Source organism: Protopterus annectens, chromosome 16.part0 (genome assembly GCF_019279795.1).
Source record: "Protopterus annectens isolate FY-2018-M chromosome 16.part0, PAN1.0, whole genome shotgun sequence".
In the NCBI taxonomy this organism is placed as follows: domain Eukaryota; kingdom Metazoa; phylum Chordata; order Ceratodontiformes; family Protopteridae; genus Protopterus; species Protopterus annectens.
In genome coordinates this window covers 338,859,323-338,875,772 of record NC_056750.1, presented here as the reverse complement: position 1 = coordinate 338,875,772, position 16,450 = coordinate 338,859,323, and the positions used below count along the sequence as shown (strand labels likewise).

The following is a 16,450-nucleotide window of genomic DNA, read 5'->3' as shown; positions in this document are numbered from 1 at the left end:
GAAAGAGTGAATGGAAAGTGGATGAACACACAAGCTAAAATTTACTGTTAAGTGACCTTTCTCAAAGATTCACCATCAAGTTTGATGTGTTACACAGCCATATGTTACAATTAGTACACAGTTGGCCTAGTTTTCATTTGCTAGGCAAAAGTAGATTACTTTAAAGAAGGTTGGTGGAAGATTCCATTATAAATATGACCCAAAGGAAGAGAGCTTGGGAATTCGTTTAGTAATGGGTTGTCTGTGCCTTCAATGTATGCTCACATTTTTGTCTCGGGTTCATAGGTAAGTACTAGGCTGTCTGCCTGATGGCATCTGTAAGCCTAGCCAGAATGTGTTGGCTTTTGGCGCCCCGTTAGATTAGTTACCTGTGCCTCGGTCCAGCAGAGCCATTAGTTCCCTGTGCCTCTGTCCAGCAGAGCCACTGCAGTGATCCCCGGGGTAAATTTTCTGTTTCCCAGCCACTCGTCAAGGTTTCTCTTGAAGAGTGTTCGTGAGGGGCTTTGCCTATTACAGATTGGAATCCTGTTCCAAAGCATGGGGAGTCTCTGGGAGAGGAATCTCTCTCTCCAGCACATCCTATTTATCGTTGTTTTGAGGAGTAGTTCCCTAGAGCATGTGGGTCTTGAAAGTTTGTTTTTTTTTTAGATGGAGCATGTCCCATCAATTCTGGGTTGGACATGGCCTTGTATGTCAGGCAGAGATCACCTCTGAGTAAGCGGTATGCAACCAAGTACAGCTTTTTCAGTCAGGCTGCGTAGGGCATATGTTTGAGGCCAGTAATCAATCCTCTTGGTGAATTACTTCTGTGGTCTTTCCAGCTGTTGCAGGTGTCTTGTAAGGTTCATCCCAAATGGGGCGTTGTACTCTCTGATGGGTCTGATGAGTGATGAGTAAAGGGGCACAATAACCTCTTATTATCTAGATGCAAACCCTTTTGTGATTAGGTGGGCCACATAGGTTTTCTAACCACCTTGGCAATGTGATTATTGAAGGAGAGATTACTATCTACTTAGGTCCCCAGATCCCTTATTACATTTTCTGTATTTAGGGGACTACCATGTATGTGGTAGTTCGCGGGTACTTTGTTTTTTTCCAAAGGGGGATGACTATGCAATTTTTGGTATTTAGCTTGAGGCAATGATTTTGTCACCAGGTATCCGTCTCAGTGAGACCCTTCTGGAGGATGTCTGTATCAGCTGGAGAGTCAATTATGGTACCCAGTTTGCACTCGTCTGCGAACTTGGTCAGCCATAGTCCTCCTGTGCTTGCCTGTATCTCTGAGAAGTATATACCGAACAGGAGGGGGTCCCAGGACTGAGCCCTAGGGGAAGCCACTTGTAACTGATTTAGAGTTGGACCTAGGGCCTGCAACTCTCACTGTGTGGGCTCTATCTGTGAGCCAATTGGCAACCCATTTCGTGACGTAGGGGTTTATGTTCAGGTTGGCGAGCTTTTCTATAATACCAGAATGGTGAATTGTGTCAAAAGCCTTTGCGAGGTCTAGGTAGGCTGTGTGGACCTCCTTTCCCTCGTCTAAAGTCTTGGTAACTGTCTCAAAGAAGTCCACCAGGTTTAGGAGACATGACCTGCCCTTAACAAAGCCAAACTGGGTAGGGTCCAATGTTTGAAGGTTACCAATGTCTTTGTTAATGAATTCCATGATGATGCGCTCCATAGGCTTGCAGACCAGGCTAGTCAGGCTTATAGGACGATAGTTCCCGGGGTCCATAGTGGCGCCACCTTTGTGGAGTGGGATAACTGTTGCTGTGCGCTACTCTGTGGGAACAAAGCCTGTAGAGAGGCTGAATTTGAACAGTGGGTTTAGGTGAGGGATTAGTTCATTTTGGAGCTCGTGTAAGACACACCCTGGGACACCGTCTGGTCCCATTGAAGCTTATTAAATTTAAAATGAAAGCAGCCATAAAATATGTTGCTATTAGAGAAGACATCTGGATTACCACACTTGTTTTATGCATTCCCTCCACTGAAATGTAGTGATCAAACAGGAAGCTGCTTCATGTACCTCTGTCGTTTTAGAAGGGAAGTTGCAGCACATGTGACCTAAAGCATTGCTTCAACTGTGGCAGTAAGTGGTTTGTTGACATTAATTTATTTCAAGTCACAGGGGCCATTTGTATCATTTTCACACTTTTAGAGAAGAATAGTAGGAGAATAATGTTCTTGGTATCCGTAGATAATGGGTCTGTTTAATTATGCGTCTGTCTGATGTGTAGTGGTCAGGCGATTTGAAGTTGCTGCATAATACATTTGAATTTTTTGACGTTTTGTCTCGAGACTAAAACAGTTGCTTCTGTGTTTCAGTGAGTGATATCCCGCAATACCAGCAGCTGCTTCTCATCACATGCACTACCATCAAGGAGGAAGCGGTGACACTGTTGGACCACACACGTTATGCAGTCAAATCTGAAGAGGCCTGTGAGTCACCGGATCACCGTGACAGTATGGAAACTGATGCCCCAGTCAGGACAGTGCACAAAGATGAAAAAGATGGGGTAAAAGTAACATTTTTTTCATGTTTCTTATGTTTGAAGGAATGAAATTGAGCAAGAATAAGATTTTGGAAAGAGGCAAGCACACCTACTTAGAATCCAGCTTGTTTCTCTAATAGGTAGGTGTACCCCATGTTTAAAATGTTGACAGTACAGTAACCGTAGGGAATGTAACATGATGGTCTCTGTAGGTATACAACAAACTTGTAATATGTTACTAGTGTGTTTTCTAAAGTTGACGTTACTTTTTAATGTGCTTAATGCCATTTTATAGTGCAGTCGTATTTATTTTGTGAAGTATTAGAATGTACACATTTTATGCTATACTATGTTATAATGTCTTCAACTCAGCAAGCCTCCATAGTACAGTATGCAGATGATGCTACTCTTATCTGCTCAGCCACCTCACCCCCTTAACTTAAATGAAAAATGCAAACTTCTTTTCAGGACATTGAAAAATACTTCTTTGAACACCAACTAATCCTAAACCCCAACAAAACTAAGATAATTATATTCAGAAACAAAAAACACAAACTTTCACTGTCCCCATCACAATCATCTCCTCAAATAGAACCGAGATAGTACCCATTAACCAGACAAACTTTATGGAGTTACTATTGATAATCTAAAAGTCGATAAACATATTGCTCTGACAATCAAAAAAGTCCATATCAAAGCTGGCACCCTATACAGGGCCAAAGTCATACCTAACCCCAAACGCCAAGCTAGTCACTGCTTGTTCACACCTCCTATCCACCCTTTTGTACGGTTCCCTCATATTCACAAATCTGAGAAAGACATACCTCAAAAACCTTGAATCATGTTACAATAAAATAGCCAAATATGCTACAACTCATCCTCAGAGGTCACCACTGCTCAGCTGTGTCACAGCTAAACTGGCTAGAGCTCCCCAACCTGTTATCACTCAATTAACTTACTTTAGCCTATAATTTAGTCCATCAACCTAGCACCTGCCCTGCCATTTTCAACTTAGTCCAACTTAGTACTAATCTTGGGTCTTCTGACAAACTTATGCTAAAGGTTATCCCCTCCCACAACTTTCATGGTGACTCCCTCTATTCTCACAAAATAGCCAAACTCTGGAACACTCTTTCTGAGACCATAGCAAAAAACCCTAACCACGACGTGTTCAAACCGCTCCTGAAGAATCATCTTCCTACTCATTGGCTGTGCTCTTGCCATTCTCCAGGCTAAATATTTCCCATTTCCATTACTTTACCCACCTTTCCCACCTTATCTTAGCATATTACTGATGCTTCTGGCAACCCAGTCACCACTTCATCTCCAATTGAATTTCTTATTTTTCTTCTCTATACAGAATTTCTCATCCCTTTCCACTCGCTCGTTTTCTGAATAACTTATTTCTGTTGCTACACTTTCATGTATTTATATGTTGTATGGTTATAATTATGCCTGTTCTTCCAATATGTGTCTGAGTTCAAGGCCATCTTTTCTCAGGATATTTAAATTCTTTATTTCAACTTGTTCTGTGATATAAATTACTATGGTTTGTATGTAAGTTTGTATTGCCCTATTGTGGAGCTTTTCTCTCCAAATCTCCGTTGAAAATGAGCTCTTAGCCCAGTCGGACACTACCCGGTTAACAAATGTAATAAATAAAATAAAAAATGTAATATTCTGTGAAAAAGTATTATTGTGAGGTAGAAGAACTCGTGTAGTATTGTTATAGGCCAGCTATATAGCAGGCCTACATTAAATGCTATATCATGACATCCTAGTTTCTGATTAAATGCTCTTCAGGGCTATCCTTGGTGCGTGACTTTAAGAAATCCAAATTTAAACTGAAAAATATGTATATGCTTTAACTTAATATCAAGGACCTTTTTTTTTTTCCAATATCTTTATTAAATTTCCACATATGACAAAGGCAGGCTTACATTTATATAAATGAAAAACATACAAAATGATATCACTTTAGTTTGCAGTTTACATCACAGACACTATTGAAACGACTGTAGTTGTAAATTTTATAAATTACATGTAAACCTTCTAGTCATTGTCAGATAAGCATTATATAGCTCATTCAAATCCTACCTCTTAAACCTCGTTCCTGCTCTGCATATACTGTTCCCACAATTCCCATTTTTTTATGTAGTTTGCTCCTTCCCTTTTCTAAAGATTCCATTTCCAATTGTTTTATCCCTGGTACTATATTCACTTCGTCTAGTAAAACTCATCTAGACTTTCATTTCCATTTTCTAGTAATTGCTTTTTTCGCAACCACCATAATTAGACTCGGCAAGGCTTTACTATGTCTAGGCAATTCCAATTCTGTGACATAACTCAAAAAAAATCATCTCCCCAGTCAGTCCGATCCGGTCCTCAGGGTATCCAAAAAGTCTGCCAGCTCATCAAACCTCAAAAAAAAATTGTTCCCAGCTACTTCTTTCTTGCCCGTCAAACCTCCAACATTTGCTATCCACCTGAGGAAAAATTCTTTGGAGTCTACTTGGGGTATAAATATACCTATGTAAATATTTCTAGGCAAATATCCTAAATCTTCTAGACTTTATTGCATATTTGGGAAATATACATATATCCCCCATTGTGAATTGCTTATCCAATCTCTTTTCGCAATCCTTTCTAAGCTCCTCTGATTGATTCTTATAATTATCATACAGTATTTTATATGCTTTAGTAATTATTCCTTTTTTAAGGGCAGTTTTTTTTACTAGTTTCTATTAAAACCTCTTCCAGCGTTTGACATGCATTTAGGAGGCCCCCTATTTCTTTCCCTTTGTCTATATTCTGATATCAATCCTTGAGAGGGAAGGCAATCTCTAACCTGCAGTCCAAATACATTTTTGGCCTTTTCCATTCTATCACCTGTCCCTTTCTAGTTATTTGTTCCCAATACCTTGGTTTCTTTGCCAGTTTTCTCCAATAAATTCCAGCCCCCTCTTGCCTATTATCTGTATCCCTGACCACAGTCAACTCTATCAGCAAAATCTCTTTTCTCCATGCTCGTTTGATTCTTAGATTACTCCCTGTTATTTTATGAATATAACAACTCTATGATTTTGGTTGTTCTCCTTAAGAGTCTGCATCCAAAATCCCAATCTCTCGTTATTTCTTTGACCTTCTTCCCTACGTCAGCATCATCCCTTTCCACTTTGAATTATAGTTTTCTGTCTGTGCTATGTATAACAGCCTTAACTGTGTTGCTGTAAAATACCCAGGTAATCCTAGTCCACCGTGTTCTATTGGTAGAATCAGGTTATCCCACTTGACCCTTGCTGTCTTCCCTTCCCAGATAAAATCCTTCAAGTTTTTTTTAATTGCTATCCACAAATTCTCCTCCGGTTGATAAAAGTATGCCTGGCTATGTAAAAGACTAAAGGGACTAAAAACATTTTAATGAATTGTATCTTAGTATCCATATCCATATAACAAAACTTCCAGTTTCTCATTTTTTGTATTATCTTCTGTTTAGTCTCTTCCCACATATCCTTAGGTGCCAACACAGAATAATTTCTAATCCATACTGCTAAGTACTTCATTTTATCATGTCCCCATAAATATGGATATTGTTAGACCAATTCGTGTGTAGGTACATAATTTATCACTACTGCCTTGTGTTTAGCTTCATTCATTTTATATCCCCGAGAAGATTTGAAATTGTCTTAAAATGTTCCACAACACTGTAATGTCCCTTTCTGGTTTTGTCATGTATAAAATAAAGTAATTTGCAAATAGAGCCAGCTTTTCCTGACTACTATGCCAGTTATATCCTAGAATTTCTGAGTCCCTTTTTTTCTTTGCCAGTGGTTCTAAATATAATGCAAACAACAAAGGGGAAAAGCGGCAACCCTGCCTGATCCCTCTACCCAAACAGAAATTATCGGAGAGGACCCCACCCACTTTAATTCATGCCACCAATCCCTCATATATTCTTCTAATCAGCCTTATAAATTGTATCAGGAATTGTATTGCCCTGCTCATAAAGTCCCAGCCTACCCTGTCAAATGCTTTCACTGCATCAAGACCCACCAGTAAAATTGGTACTTTCTTACATTCTGTTCCCCCCTGGATCATCAGTGTTCTGTTAATATTGTCAAATGTTTGCCTCCCCTCCCCACAAAACCACACTGATCCGTATCTGTCAATTTTGGTATCACTTTTGCCATTCTTTTAGCCATTATAGACATAAACAGTAGTATTGGAATGGGCCTGTACGAAGCTAGATCCGATGGATCTTTACCCTCTTTAGGTATTACCGTTGTCACCTCCTTCTTCCAGGAATCTGGAACTTCTCCTCCTGTTAAAATACTGTTAAACAAAACCTTCCAGATCTTTATCAGTTTTTTTCTGCCTAACTTCCGCAGGAATACCATCTATTCCTGGGGACTTTCCTGTAGATTGGTTATACATAACCATTTTATCTCATCCCTTCCTATCTTGTTAGTAATTGAGCCTCATCTACCTCTAACTTCGGCATTTTTAATTCTTCCATAAACATTTCTATTTGTACCTTTTCTTGATGTCCATATTTCTCTGCTTTATACAAATTTTCAAAAAATTTCAGAAATATTTCTAATACTTCTACAGTGTCTCTTATCTTCCTTGTTATAGGCTCACTAAGCTTGGTGACTGCCTTTTCCACTTTTTGTTGCCTGAGGAGTTGTGCTAAAAGTTTTTGTGCTCTAGAATTATTATCAAAAAACAGCTGCTTAGCCGCAATCTTTCTGAACTCAGGCATATTGTTGATGTAACCCCTTATTTTCAGTTTAGCCTTTTCGTAATCTGAGAGATTCCCTCTGTTTTGCAATACTTCAACATTTGTCCATCCCTCTAAATAATTCTTGTTACTGTTTAGCCGTATCTCCCTTTCTTTTATTTCCAGCCTAGTTTTAAACTCCACTTTAATTTTATCCCACTCCTTAGCTATGTTTTCAGAAGACAAATTTGCCCTCTCTAGTAGCTCCTGAATTAATTCCACAGCCTATTCCTTAAATTCCTGTCTTTTAAACCAGTAGATGGGAAAGCGCCAGTGTCTCATTTTCATTTCATTGCCTTGCATTTTTATTTTAGGTATTATTGGTGCATTATCTGAAAATCAAGGATCCTTGTTGTTGGGTATTTGTGTGTTACTTCTACAGTTATTAAAATCTGACTTTTTTCAGGGATATCCGTTTGCTTATCCATCATGTTCTGTTGTGCACCATTCCAACTATTTAAACACATCTGTCTGTGGAACTTGCTGATGTTCATCGTGTTTCACTGTTGCAGTCATTACACTTGGGTTATCCTGCTTGCAGGCTACCCGCAGTTGGCCTAAATTCCAAAGTCTTGGTCCAGTGTCTGTTGCTGTCGCCTCTTTCCTGACGTCAGTGCACCAAGCGTATAAAAGATGCAGCCGACGCCATTTTCTTCAGTCTTTCTTGCCGCGCGGTGCCCGAAGCAAAAGCAGTTCGCAAGTGCCGGTCGGCCGACTCCTGTGATTTTCTAATTCGAATTTCAGATCCGAAGACTTCATTAAAGCTAAGTACCCCATTGGGGAAACTTTTTTCTTGCTCCCGACCGATGTCAGAAAAAGTTAACAATTGTATTTCTTGTGGGAAGCAAATACCTCATAAGGATTTTCACTCTTACTGTATTCCTTGCCTAGGCCCTGACCACGACGTTGCTTGTTGTCAGTTTTGTGCTAGATTTAACCAATGCACTATTAAGCGTCGGTACGATTTTGCCTTTCATTACTTCGGCCGAAGATTCAATTATACAATGCCGGCAGAACAGACGACGACCGGAGTTTATAAAAAAACGCAAGGATAAAGACAAGGACAGGCATCGGAGGTCCAAAACCGATGATGAGGCTTCCGCTAAGCTAGTCGTCGGTTTGCCGGTTCTCAGTGAGGCGCTTTCGCAGCCCCTGACACCCGCTACCTCAGAGCCACAGGCCGCTTCCGACTCCCTCATGGAGCCGACTGGTCCTCTGGAAACTCAAGGTATTGGATCCTCAGAAACTATTCCCTCAGATGGGTACGGAGCCGTTGTGCAGGCATTGGCTTCTGAGGGTGTTTTCAGACCTACACAGTTATATGTAAAGCCATCTTCAGCTTCAAAGCCAAAGACTAAAGCAGCTCTAAAGACAAAGAAACAAGTACAGCATTCTCCCAGACAGACTTCCATGCCTAAAAAACAGATGCTCAAAATGGCCGAAGACCTTATTACTTTGATCAGGGGTTCCCATCCCCCTCCTGATAAGAGGCCTAGGCAAGAGACAGAATATGAATCTTGAGATCAGGTTTCCATTTCCTCTGATTCCTCCTCGGATCAGGAATACTCCCTTCCTCCCTATGGGGATTCTGATGCTGAAGAATCTATTCCTTCAGCTTCTCCTCCTGAAGATTATTCCTTTGGGGAAACCCTGCATACTGTGAGGGAGCACTTTCATTGAGAGAGCCAGGATTATTCAGAATCTAAGAAAAGGCTCAGAGATTTTCTTTTATTTGGCACAGGTCACTTGTTATTCCCCCTATTATGGACATTGCGGATGATGCTTTTTCAGAGTCCGGCGTGTCTCCAGACTCTATACCCCCTGCACCTGTTAAGCCAGACAGATACTACAGCATCCCAGACTCCCATAAATTTCTATACAAAAACTCTGCTGCTGACCCAGAAACTATATCTCAGGGTCCTAAGGGAGTCCAAGCTTCCACTGCTAAAAACCCTGTTCCCTCTGATAGAGATTCAAGGGCACTGGATAGATGGGGGTAAAAGTGTACACTTTTGCTACTTTGGCTGTAAGGGCTTTAAATTGTTAATTTCATATGCTTAAATATCAGCAATACTTAATGTCACTTTTAAGACAGAAAGTGTTGACCAACTCTAAATGTCCAGAAAACAAGGAAATGCAGGATTTATTGCATGCAGATGAACAAGTGGGAAAACGTACTTTGCAATGTGGTTTTGATTCTTTGGAGGCCTCTTGTAGGGCCGCTGTAACGGGTTCTGTGATTAGGAGGCATGCTTGGTTAAAGGAACAGAATCTGCATGATCATGTTAAAGCAAAATTAGTAGATGCTCCATTACAGCATGATACTTTGGTGTTAAGGCAGAAGTGGTGTTGAAGAAAATGGAGGATAAAGCGAAATCTATGCAGACAGGTACGGATTTCTTACAGGTACAGCCACCCAGATTTAGCAGGAACTGGCCTTCCAAAAATTGGTCCTTTCCAGTGTCAAATAGGCCACAAAGAGGCAGATACAGACGCCCTAGAGGTAGATCCCAGCCCCAAGGCTCATACAGGCCTAAACAATGGGGTGCTTCTACCTCCAAAAGCAGAGACGACAAATCTCAATCTTATAGGAAACAGTCCCAAAGATATTTCTTCTACCAGTACCAAGCACTTATCTTTTGGAGGCCCCCTTAGGGGGAAAACTAGCACTTTTTTCACAAAACTGGCACATGATCCAGGACAAATGGGTCTTGAATATAGTGTCTCAGGGTTACAGGTTCCACTTTCACACCCTGCCAAAGGCAAAAGGCATGCCAGACCTGGCACACAATCAATGGGCAGAGGCACAAAAGCAAGTTTCATCCCTCATTGACATGAGGGCTATTCAGCGAGTACTACTACAGGAGCAGGGACAAGGATTTTACTCATGACTTTTCTTGGTACCCAGAAAGGACAAAGCCTGGAGACCAATACTGGACCTGTCTATTCTAAACACTTTTCTGGACATTCCAAAATTCAAAATGTTGACTCTGCAGCAGCTTCTGCCCATGCTGGGCAAGAAGGCTTGGCTTGTAACCTTGGACCTAAAAGAGGCATACCTGCATATCCCAATCAGACAATCTTACAGAAGATACCTCAGATTCATAGCTGGCTCAATGCACTACCATTTCTCCTCACTGCCCTTTGGCTTATCTACTGCACCCAGGGTCTTCACAAAATGCCTGGCACCAGTAATTGCTTTTTGCAGACAAAGAGGAATTCAGATATATCCCTACTTGGACAACTGTCTTATTCAAGCAGAGAACAAGGACATTCAACTAAAGCATCTGGCGTTTGTAAAAAGATTGTTAATTTGCCTAGGGTACACAGTAAACAAAAAGAAATCAAAACTAGTACCCTCTCAAGAGATAATATTCCTGGGTGCAAGCTTAAATACAACTGCCCAGATGGCTTATCTCACGCCAGACAAACAAAGGCAAATTACTTCTTACTTCAAAATGTTGGCAACAAAAACCCAGTTATCTGCAAGAAAAATTCTGCAGGCTTTGGGCTTCATGGCATCCTGCATTCTGTTAATTCCATATGCAAGACTGCATTTGACAAAACTACAGTGGTATCTAAAAAGTGTTTGGACTCAACATTGCCACAGTCTAGAAAAACTAATTACCCTCATTCCCTGCCTGCAACAGGAGTTTCGATGGTGGGCACAGGCCTGTCACCACAACAAGGGACAGCCTTTCACTCTACCCACTGCCAGGCAGACAACAACAGCAGATGCATCAGATTATGCCTGGGGGGGCACACATGGCTGGAAAATGTATTCAGGGCACATGGCCCACAAGCCAAATGCATCTTCATATCAATCTAAAAGAAATGCTGGCTGTCCAGAATGCCCTGACAGCTTTCAAGGATCTGCTTCATCCAGGACAATTGCTGATAAAGACGGACAATACTACAGTCATGTGGTACATAAGCAGGGAGCCACACATTCCTACCCCCTCTGCAGACAAGCCATGATTTTGTGGAACACAGCATTGACTTATCAAGTGCACCTGCAAGCACAATTCCTGCCAGGAAAGACAAATACTCTGGCAGACGAACTAAGCAGAAACCTCATGGATCCTCACGAGTGGAAACTAGACCACAAATCTTCAGCATAATAACAAGGAAATGGGGATGCCCAGACATAGATCTATTTGCCTCCCCTCACAACTGCCAACTACAGAGATTTTGTACAAGGACTTAACACAAGCTAGCATGGAAAGTGGATGCTCTATCATTCAGCTGGAAAAACCTTACAGTGTATGCCTTTCCTCCACTGCCTCTCCTCCCCAAGGTACTCCTAAAGGTCAGACAAGAGAAGCCAAAAATCATCCTGATTGCCCCAGACTGGCCACGCCAGCACTAGTACCCAATCCTAAAGAGCTCGTCTCAAGGCCCAGCCTGGACATTACCTCAAATTCCTCATTTACTGACCCAACAAAACAATCCGATACTGCACAGCCAACTCAGAACCCTAAATCTGGCTGCATGGCAGATAATGTAACCATTCAGAACACACCTCTCTTCAAAGCAGTTATGGATGTTATTCTAAAGGCCAGGAGGCCCAGCACCAGAAAATCATATGCAGAAAAGTGGAAGAGATTCTGTGCTTGGAACCAGGCACAAGGAATTGACATGCTTGTACCAAATATTCCTCAGATTTATGTTTTTTCACATCCACTACTAAGGCAGTACCTCAGAGGGGCCAAAAACATAAGACCCCCAAGAAGAGCACCAATACCTGCATGGGACCTCAACTTTGTCTTGGAAAAACTCACGCTGCCTCCTTTTGAGCCAGCCAGTACAACTGAAATAAAATGCTTATCATGGAAAACAGCTCTGCTCTTAGTAACTTTAGCAAGAAGAGTCTCAGAGTTACAGGCACTAATGGCGGTTGAACCTTTCATAATTTTCCATCCGGACAGGGTTTCTCTGAGGACAAACCCAACATTTATGCCTAAGGTAGTGTCCAGTGTGGCTCTTAACCAAACAATTCACTTGCCTACCTTTTATCCAAACCCACAGAATAAAGGGGAGAGACTTCTACATTCTTTGGGCATAGACAGCTACGCTTCTACTTGGACAAAACTAAAGCTTTCAGAAAGTCTGAGCAACTCTTAGTGGCATATGCTGCAGGATCTCAGGGAAAAGCTATCTCAAAGCAGACTAATTCCAAGTGGATAGCCAACTGCATTTGTTTCTGCTATTCTCAACATGGTATATCAGTGCCTAAGGGCATCAGGCCACATTCAACCAGAGCAGCAGCTACTTCAGCAACCTTCCTCAGAGGAGTGCCAACCAAGGACATTTTGGAGGCTGCAAATTGGACTTCAGTGCACACTTTTACAAAGCACTACCACTTACCTCTTTACTCAAAATCCAGAGCAGGCTTCGCCACTGCAGTTCTGCAGGGCCTCATAGCCTCTCCTAATTCTATTTAGGCCCAGCCGCCCAACCTCAGCTTTGGGATTCAACCCAAGTGTAATGACTGCAACAATGAAACACGATGAACATAGTACAGTTGTGTACCTACCATAAATGTAGATGTTCAAGTGTATTCACTGTTGCAGTCCAGGTTACCCTCCCACCATCCCCCTTTCTTTGCTGGAACTTATCTGTACTTCTCTATTCTTTACAACCTATGTGGTGTATTTGCTTGTAGTGGAAGATTGTTTCATTTTACTGCATGCTCTTTTATTGGCATAATTTCTTAGCCTACCCTTCGGAGGGCACCTGACATCTGGGGCAAGAAAAACTGAAGAAATTGGCGTCGGCTGCATCTTTTATACCCCTGGCGCACTGACTTCAGGGAAGAGACGACAGCAACCGGCGCTGGACCAAGACTTTGGAATTCAGGCCGACTGCAGGTAGCCAGCCAGCAGGATAACCCAAGTGTAATGACTGCAACGGTGAATACACTCGAACATCTACATTTATGGTAGGTACACAACTGTACTGTTCTTTTCTGACACTCGCTCAGTTCAACTCTTCGTCCTTACTGTCATCTGTGAAGTTCTCCATTCATATGCATAAGCACCCTTGTAAGAGTTTTTGTGGCCATCTAATTACCAGTCAAATCCTATACTATATAGTTTGAATCTTGCAGCATGGCTAATCACCTAAATTCACCCTTAGCATCCCCCAGCAAACTTGTGATGGATGTCATTTTGGAGGCAAGAAGACCTAGTACTAGAAAATCTTATGCTGACAAATGGAAAAGATTCTGTGCCTGGAATCTGTCACAAGGGATAAGCACAGCAGTGCCCAATATTCCTCAGATTTTACAATACTTAACCAAGATACTTCACAAGGGCCTGTCCTTTTCTTCCATAGAAATCCGTGCCTCTGCCATTTCAGCTCATTACAACACAGAACCTCCCCTCTTCTCTCATCCTCTGCTAAAGCAGTATCTCAGAGGGGCCAAAAACTTAAGACCACCCAGGAGAGCTCCAACCCCTGCCTGGGACCTCAATTTTGTATTGGGAAAACTCACTCTCCCTCCTTTTGAGCCAGCTGCTACTGCAGACTTAAAATTTCTCTCCTGGAAAACAGCTTTCCTTTTAGCAGTCACTTCAGCTAGAAGGATTTCCGAAGGCAGTGGAGCCTTTCATTATTTTTCATGCGGACAGGGTGTCTCTCAGGACCAATCCATCCTTCATGCCTAAGTTGGTATCCAATGTGGCTCTTACTTAGACCATTCATTTGCCAACTTTCTTTCCCAGTCCACAGAACAAGGGGGAGTGGATTCTGCATTTATTGGATGTACACAGACAACTTAGATTTTACTTAAACAGGACAAAATCTCTAAGAAAATCTGAACTACTGGTGGCATTTGCTGCTGGGACAGAGAGAAAGGCTATTTCAAAGCATACTGTTTCCAAATGGATAAGCCATTGTATTCGTTTCTGCTATATGCACCATGGTAAAACTATCCACCAGGGGATCAGATCTCATTCCACCAGGGCTGCATCTACTTCTACAGCCTTTCTCAGAGCTGTTCCTACCAGAGACGTTCTAGAAGCTGCTACCTGGAGCTCAGTTCATACATTCACCAAACATTACCATTTACCTTTCTTCTTTAAATCCAGAACTGGCTTTGCCACTGCTGTCCTGCAGGCCATTATAGCAGGTCCTAATGCTGTATAAATCCATCCTCCCAACCATAGCTTTGGGAATCTTCCCAAATGTAATGACTGCAACAGTGAAACACGAAGAACATAGTACAGTTGTGTACACTTACCATAAATGTAAATGTTCGAGTGTATTCACTGTTGCAGTCCTGGTTACCCTCCCTCCAACCCCCCTTTTTTTTCTCTTACTATACCTCTACTTTGCTTTACTATGCTTAAAAGTATTTTTGATGTATTTGCTTTTGTTTGGAGGTATATTTTTGTGTTTTTAATTACTTAAATATTTGGCTCCCTATTTGGGGGCCAGCTGACATCTGGGTCAAGAAAAACTGATGTAATAGCATCGAGTGCATGTTTTATACCCCTGACGTCATGGAAAAAGGAACAGCAACCGACGCAGGACCCAAGACTTTGTTAATCAAGCCGTGTGAGTGCAACCTGCCAACAGATTACCCAAATGTAATGACTGCAACAGTGAATACACTCAACATCTACATTTATGGTAAGTGTACATAACTGTACTTTCCAGCAATTGGACGTTTTCCTTCAGCTTCTTCAACATTTGGGGATCATAAGTCAATCACACCCAATCAAATTGACACCTACTGAACAAGTAGAGCTACTTCCCAGGGTCCAACATCGTATTTCTATGTCAGAGAGATTTGCGAGTTCTCCGACACCCATCTTCTTCTGTAAGACTTATCCTTTGATTGCTACAGCTGATGACTTTGACAGTAACGTTAGTTCCCATACTCAGATACTGCATGAGAGTTGTTTGATAGACCCTTTCTGTACAGTGGTTCCAGTTCTTCATCCTCTTCATGCTCTGATCCAGCTAACACACATGTTAAAATCCTGCATAACATATTGGTTGATCTCCACAGCTCCACAAGGTTGTCCCTTTTTTCCACATCCCCCATGGCCATAGTAGCCACAGTTACTTCCCTTCTGGGATAGGGGTACATTTTGAAGGAAGACTGTTCAAGGTTCATAATCAAGCTTTGAGGCCACTCAACACATCTATGTCTTGGAGATGAGGGAAGTTCTCCTAGCATTGCAGACTTTCCAGGACACGCACTCCACAGGGAAAACCTCTTCCAGGACAACATGGCTGTACTCTGGTACTTCAACAAGCAGGGTGGAACCCGTTCATATCTTTTTTAGCTAGGAGGCCATAAGACTGTGACAATGTGCAATATTTTCAAATTGCTTTCTCATGGTAATGCATATTCCATGGACTTCCAATGTGGTAGCAGATAAATTGAGCAAATGCATCCTCCTGCCTCATGACTGGTCACTCTGTCAAGCAGTGGTGAATCAGATTTTCAGCTACTGGGGTTAACCATGCGGCAGCCTTTTTTTCCTACCTAAACTATAAGCGCAGTTGTTACTTCCCTCCAAACCCTCCATAGTGTTGATCAGTCAGAGATGCTGTAGTCCATAATTGTACCCTGGTCCTCCTGTATGCTGCCCCACCTTTCTTCCAGTAACCAAGTTCATTCAGAAAGCAAGAAGATACAAGGCCAAAGTAATCCTCTCCTCTCCTTTCTGGCCCCAACAAGTGTGGTTCTCCTTCCTTTGGCCTCCTGTTCTTCATCTTCCCTGGACACCCATTCAGATGCTTTTACTCACCCATCTGTGCAGCTTCACCTGGACCCTGGGACACTGAAGCTAACTGAATAGTTCCTTCAGTTGTAATAGTGGCCATAGATGACAGACTTTTCACTCCAGTGGTTCGTATTTTATTAGCCTCTCAAAAATTGAGTGCCAGAAATGTTTACCTTGGCAAATGGAAGAGGTTTTCTATCAGGGCAGCTTTTACAGGGATACATCCCTTTTCAGCTCCTCTTCCTTCCATTCTGGACTTGTCAGTCCTTTTTCAAAAAATGGTCTAGCTTTTCAATAATCTTAGTGCAGTTAGCTGTTTTTTCCAATTTCCTTATTGGATACAATCAGAGTGCTATAGCTTCTCTGAAGATTTCAAAGGCTTTTTAAAGGGAACTTTCTCATTGGGACCTCCGTTAAGGGATCCTGGTCCTCTATAA

At 41.9% G+C, this 16,450-nt stretch overlaps 1 protein-coding gene across 1 annotated transcript in view; it reads left to right on the top strand.

Annotated features, from left to right (window-relative positions):
* NUP188 (nucleoporin 188) overlaps positions 1-16,450 on the top strand; it is a 3,305,077-nt gene that overhangs the window by 2,285,111 nt on the left and 1,003,516 nt on the right. The window contains exon 35 of the mRNA XM_044058121.1: positions 2,326-2,516. Coding sequence (XP_043914056.1) covers positions 2,326-2,516 — 191 coding nt within the window. The remainder of the gene's footprint in view (positions 1-2,325; positions 2,517-16,450) is intronic.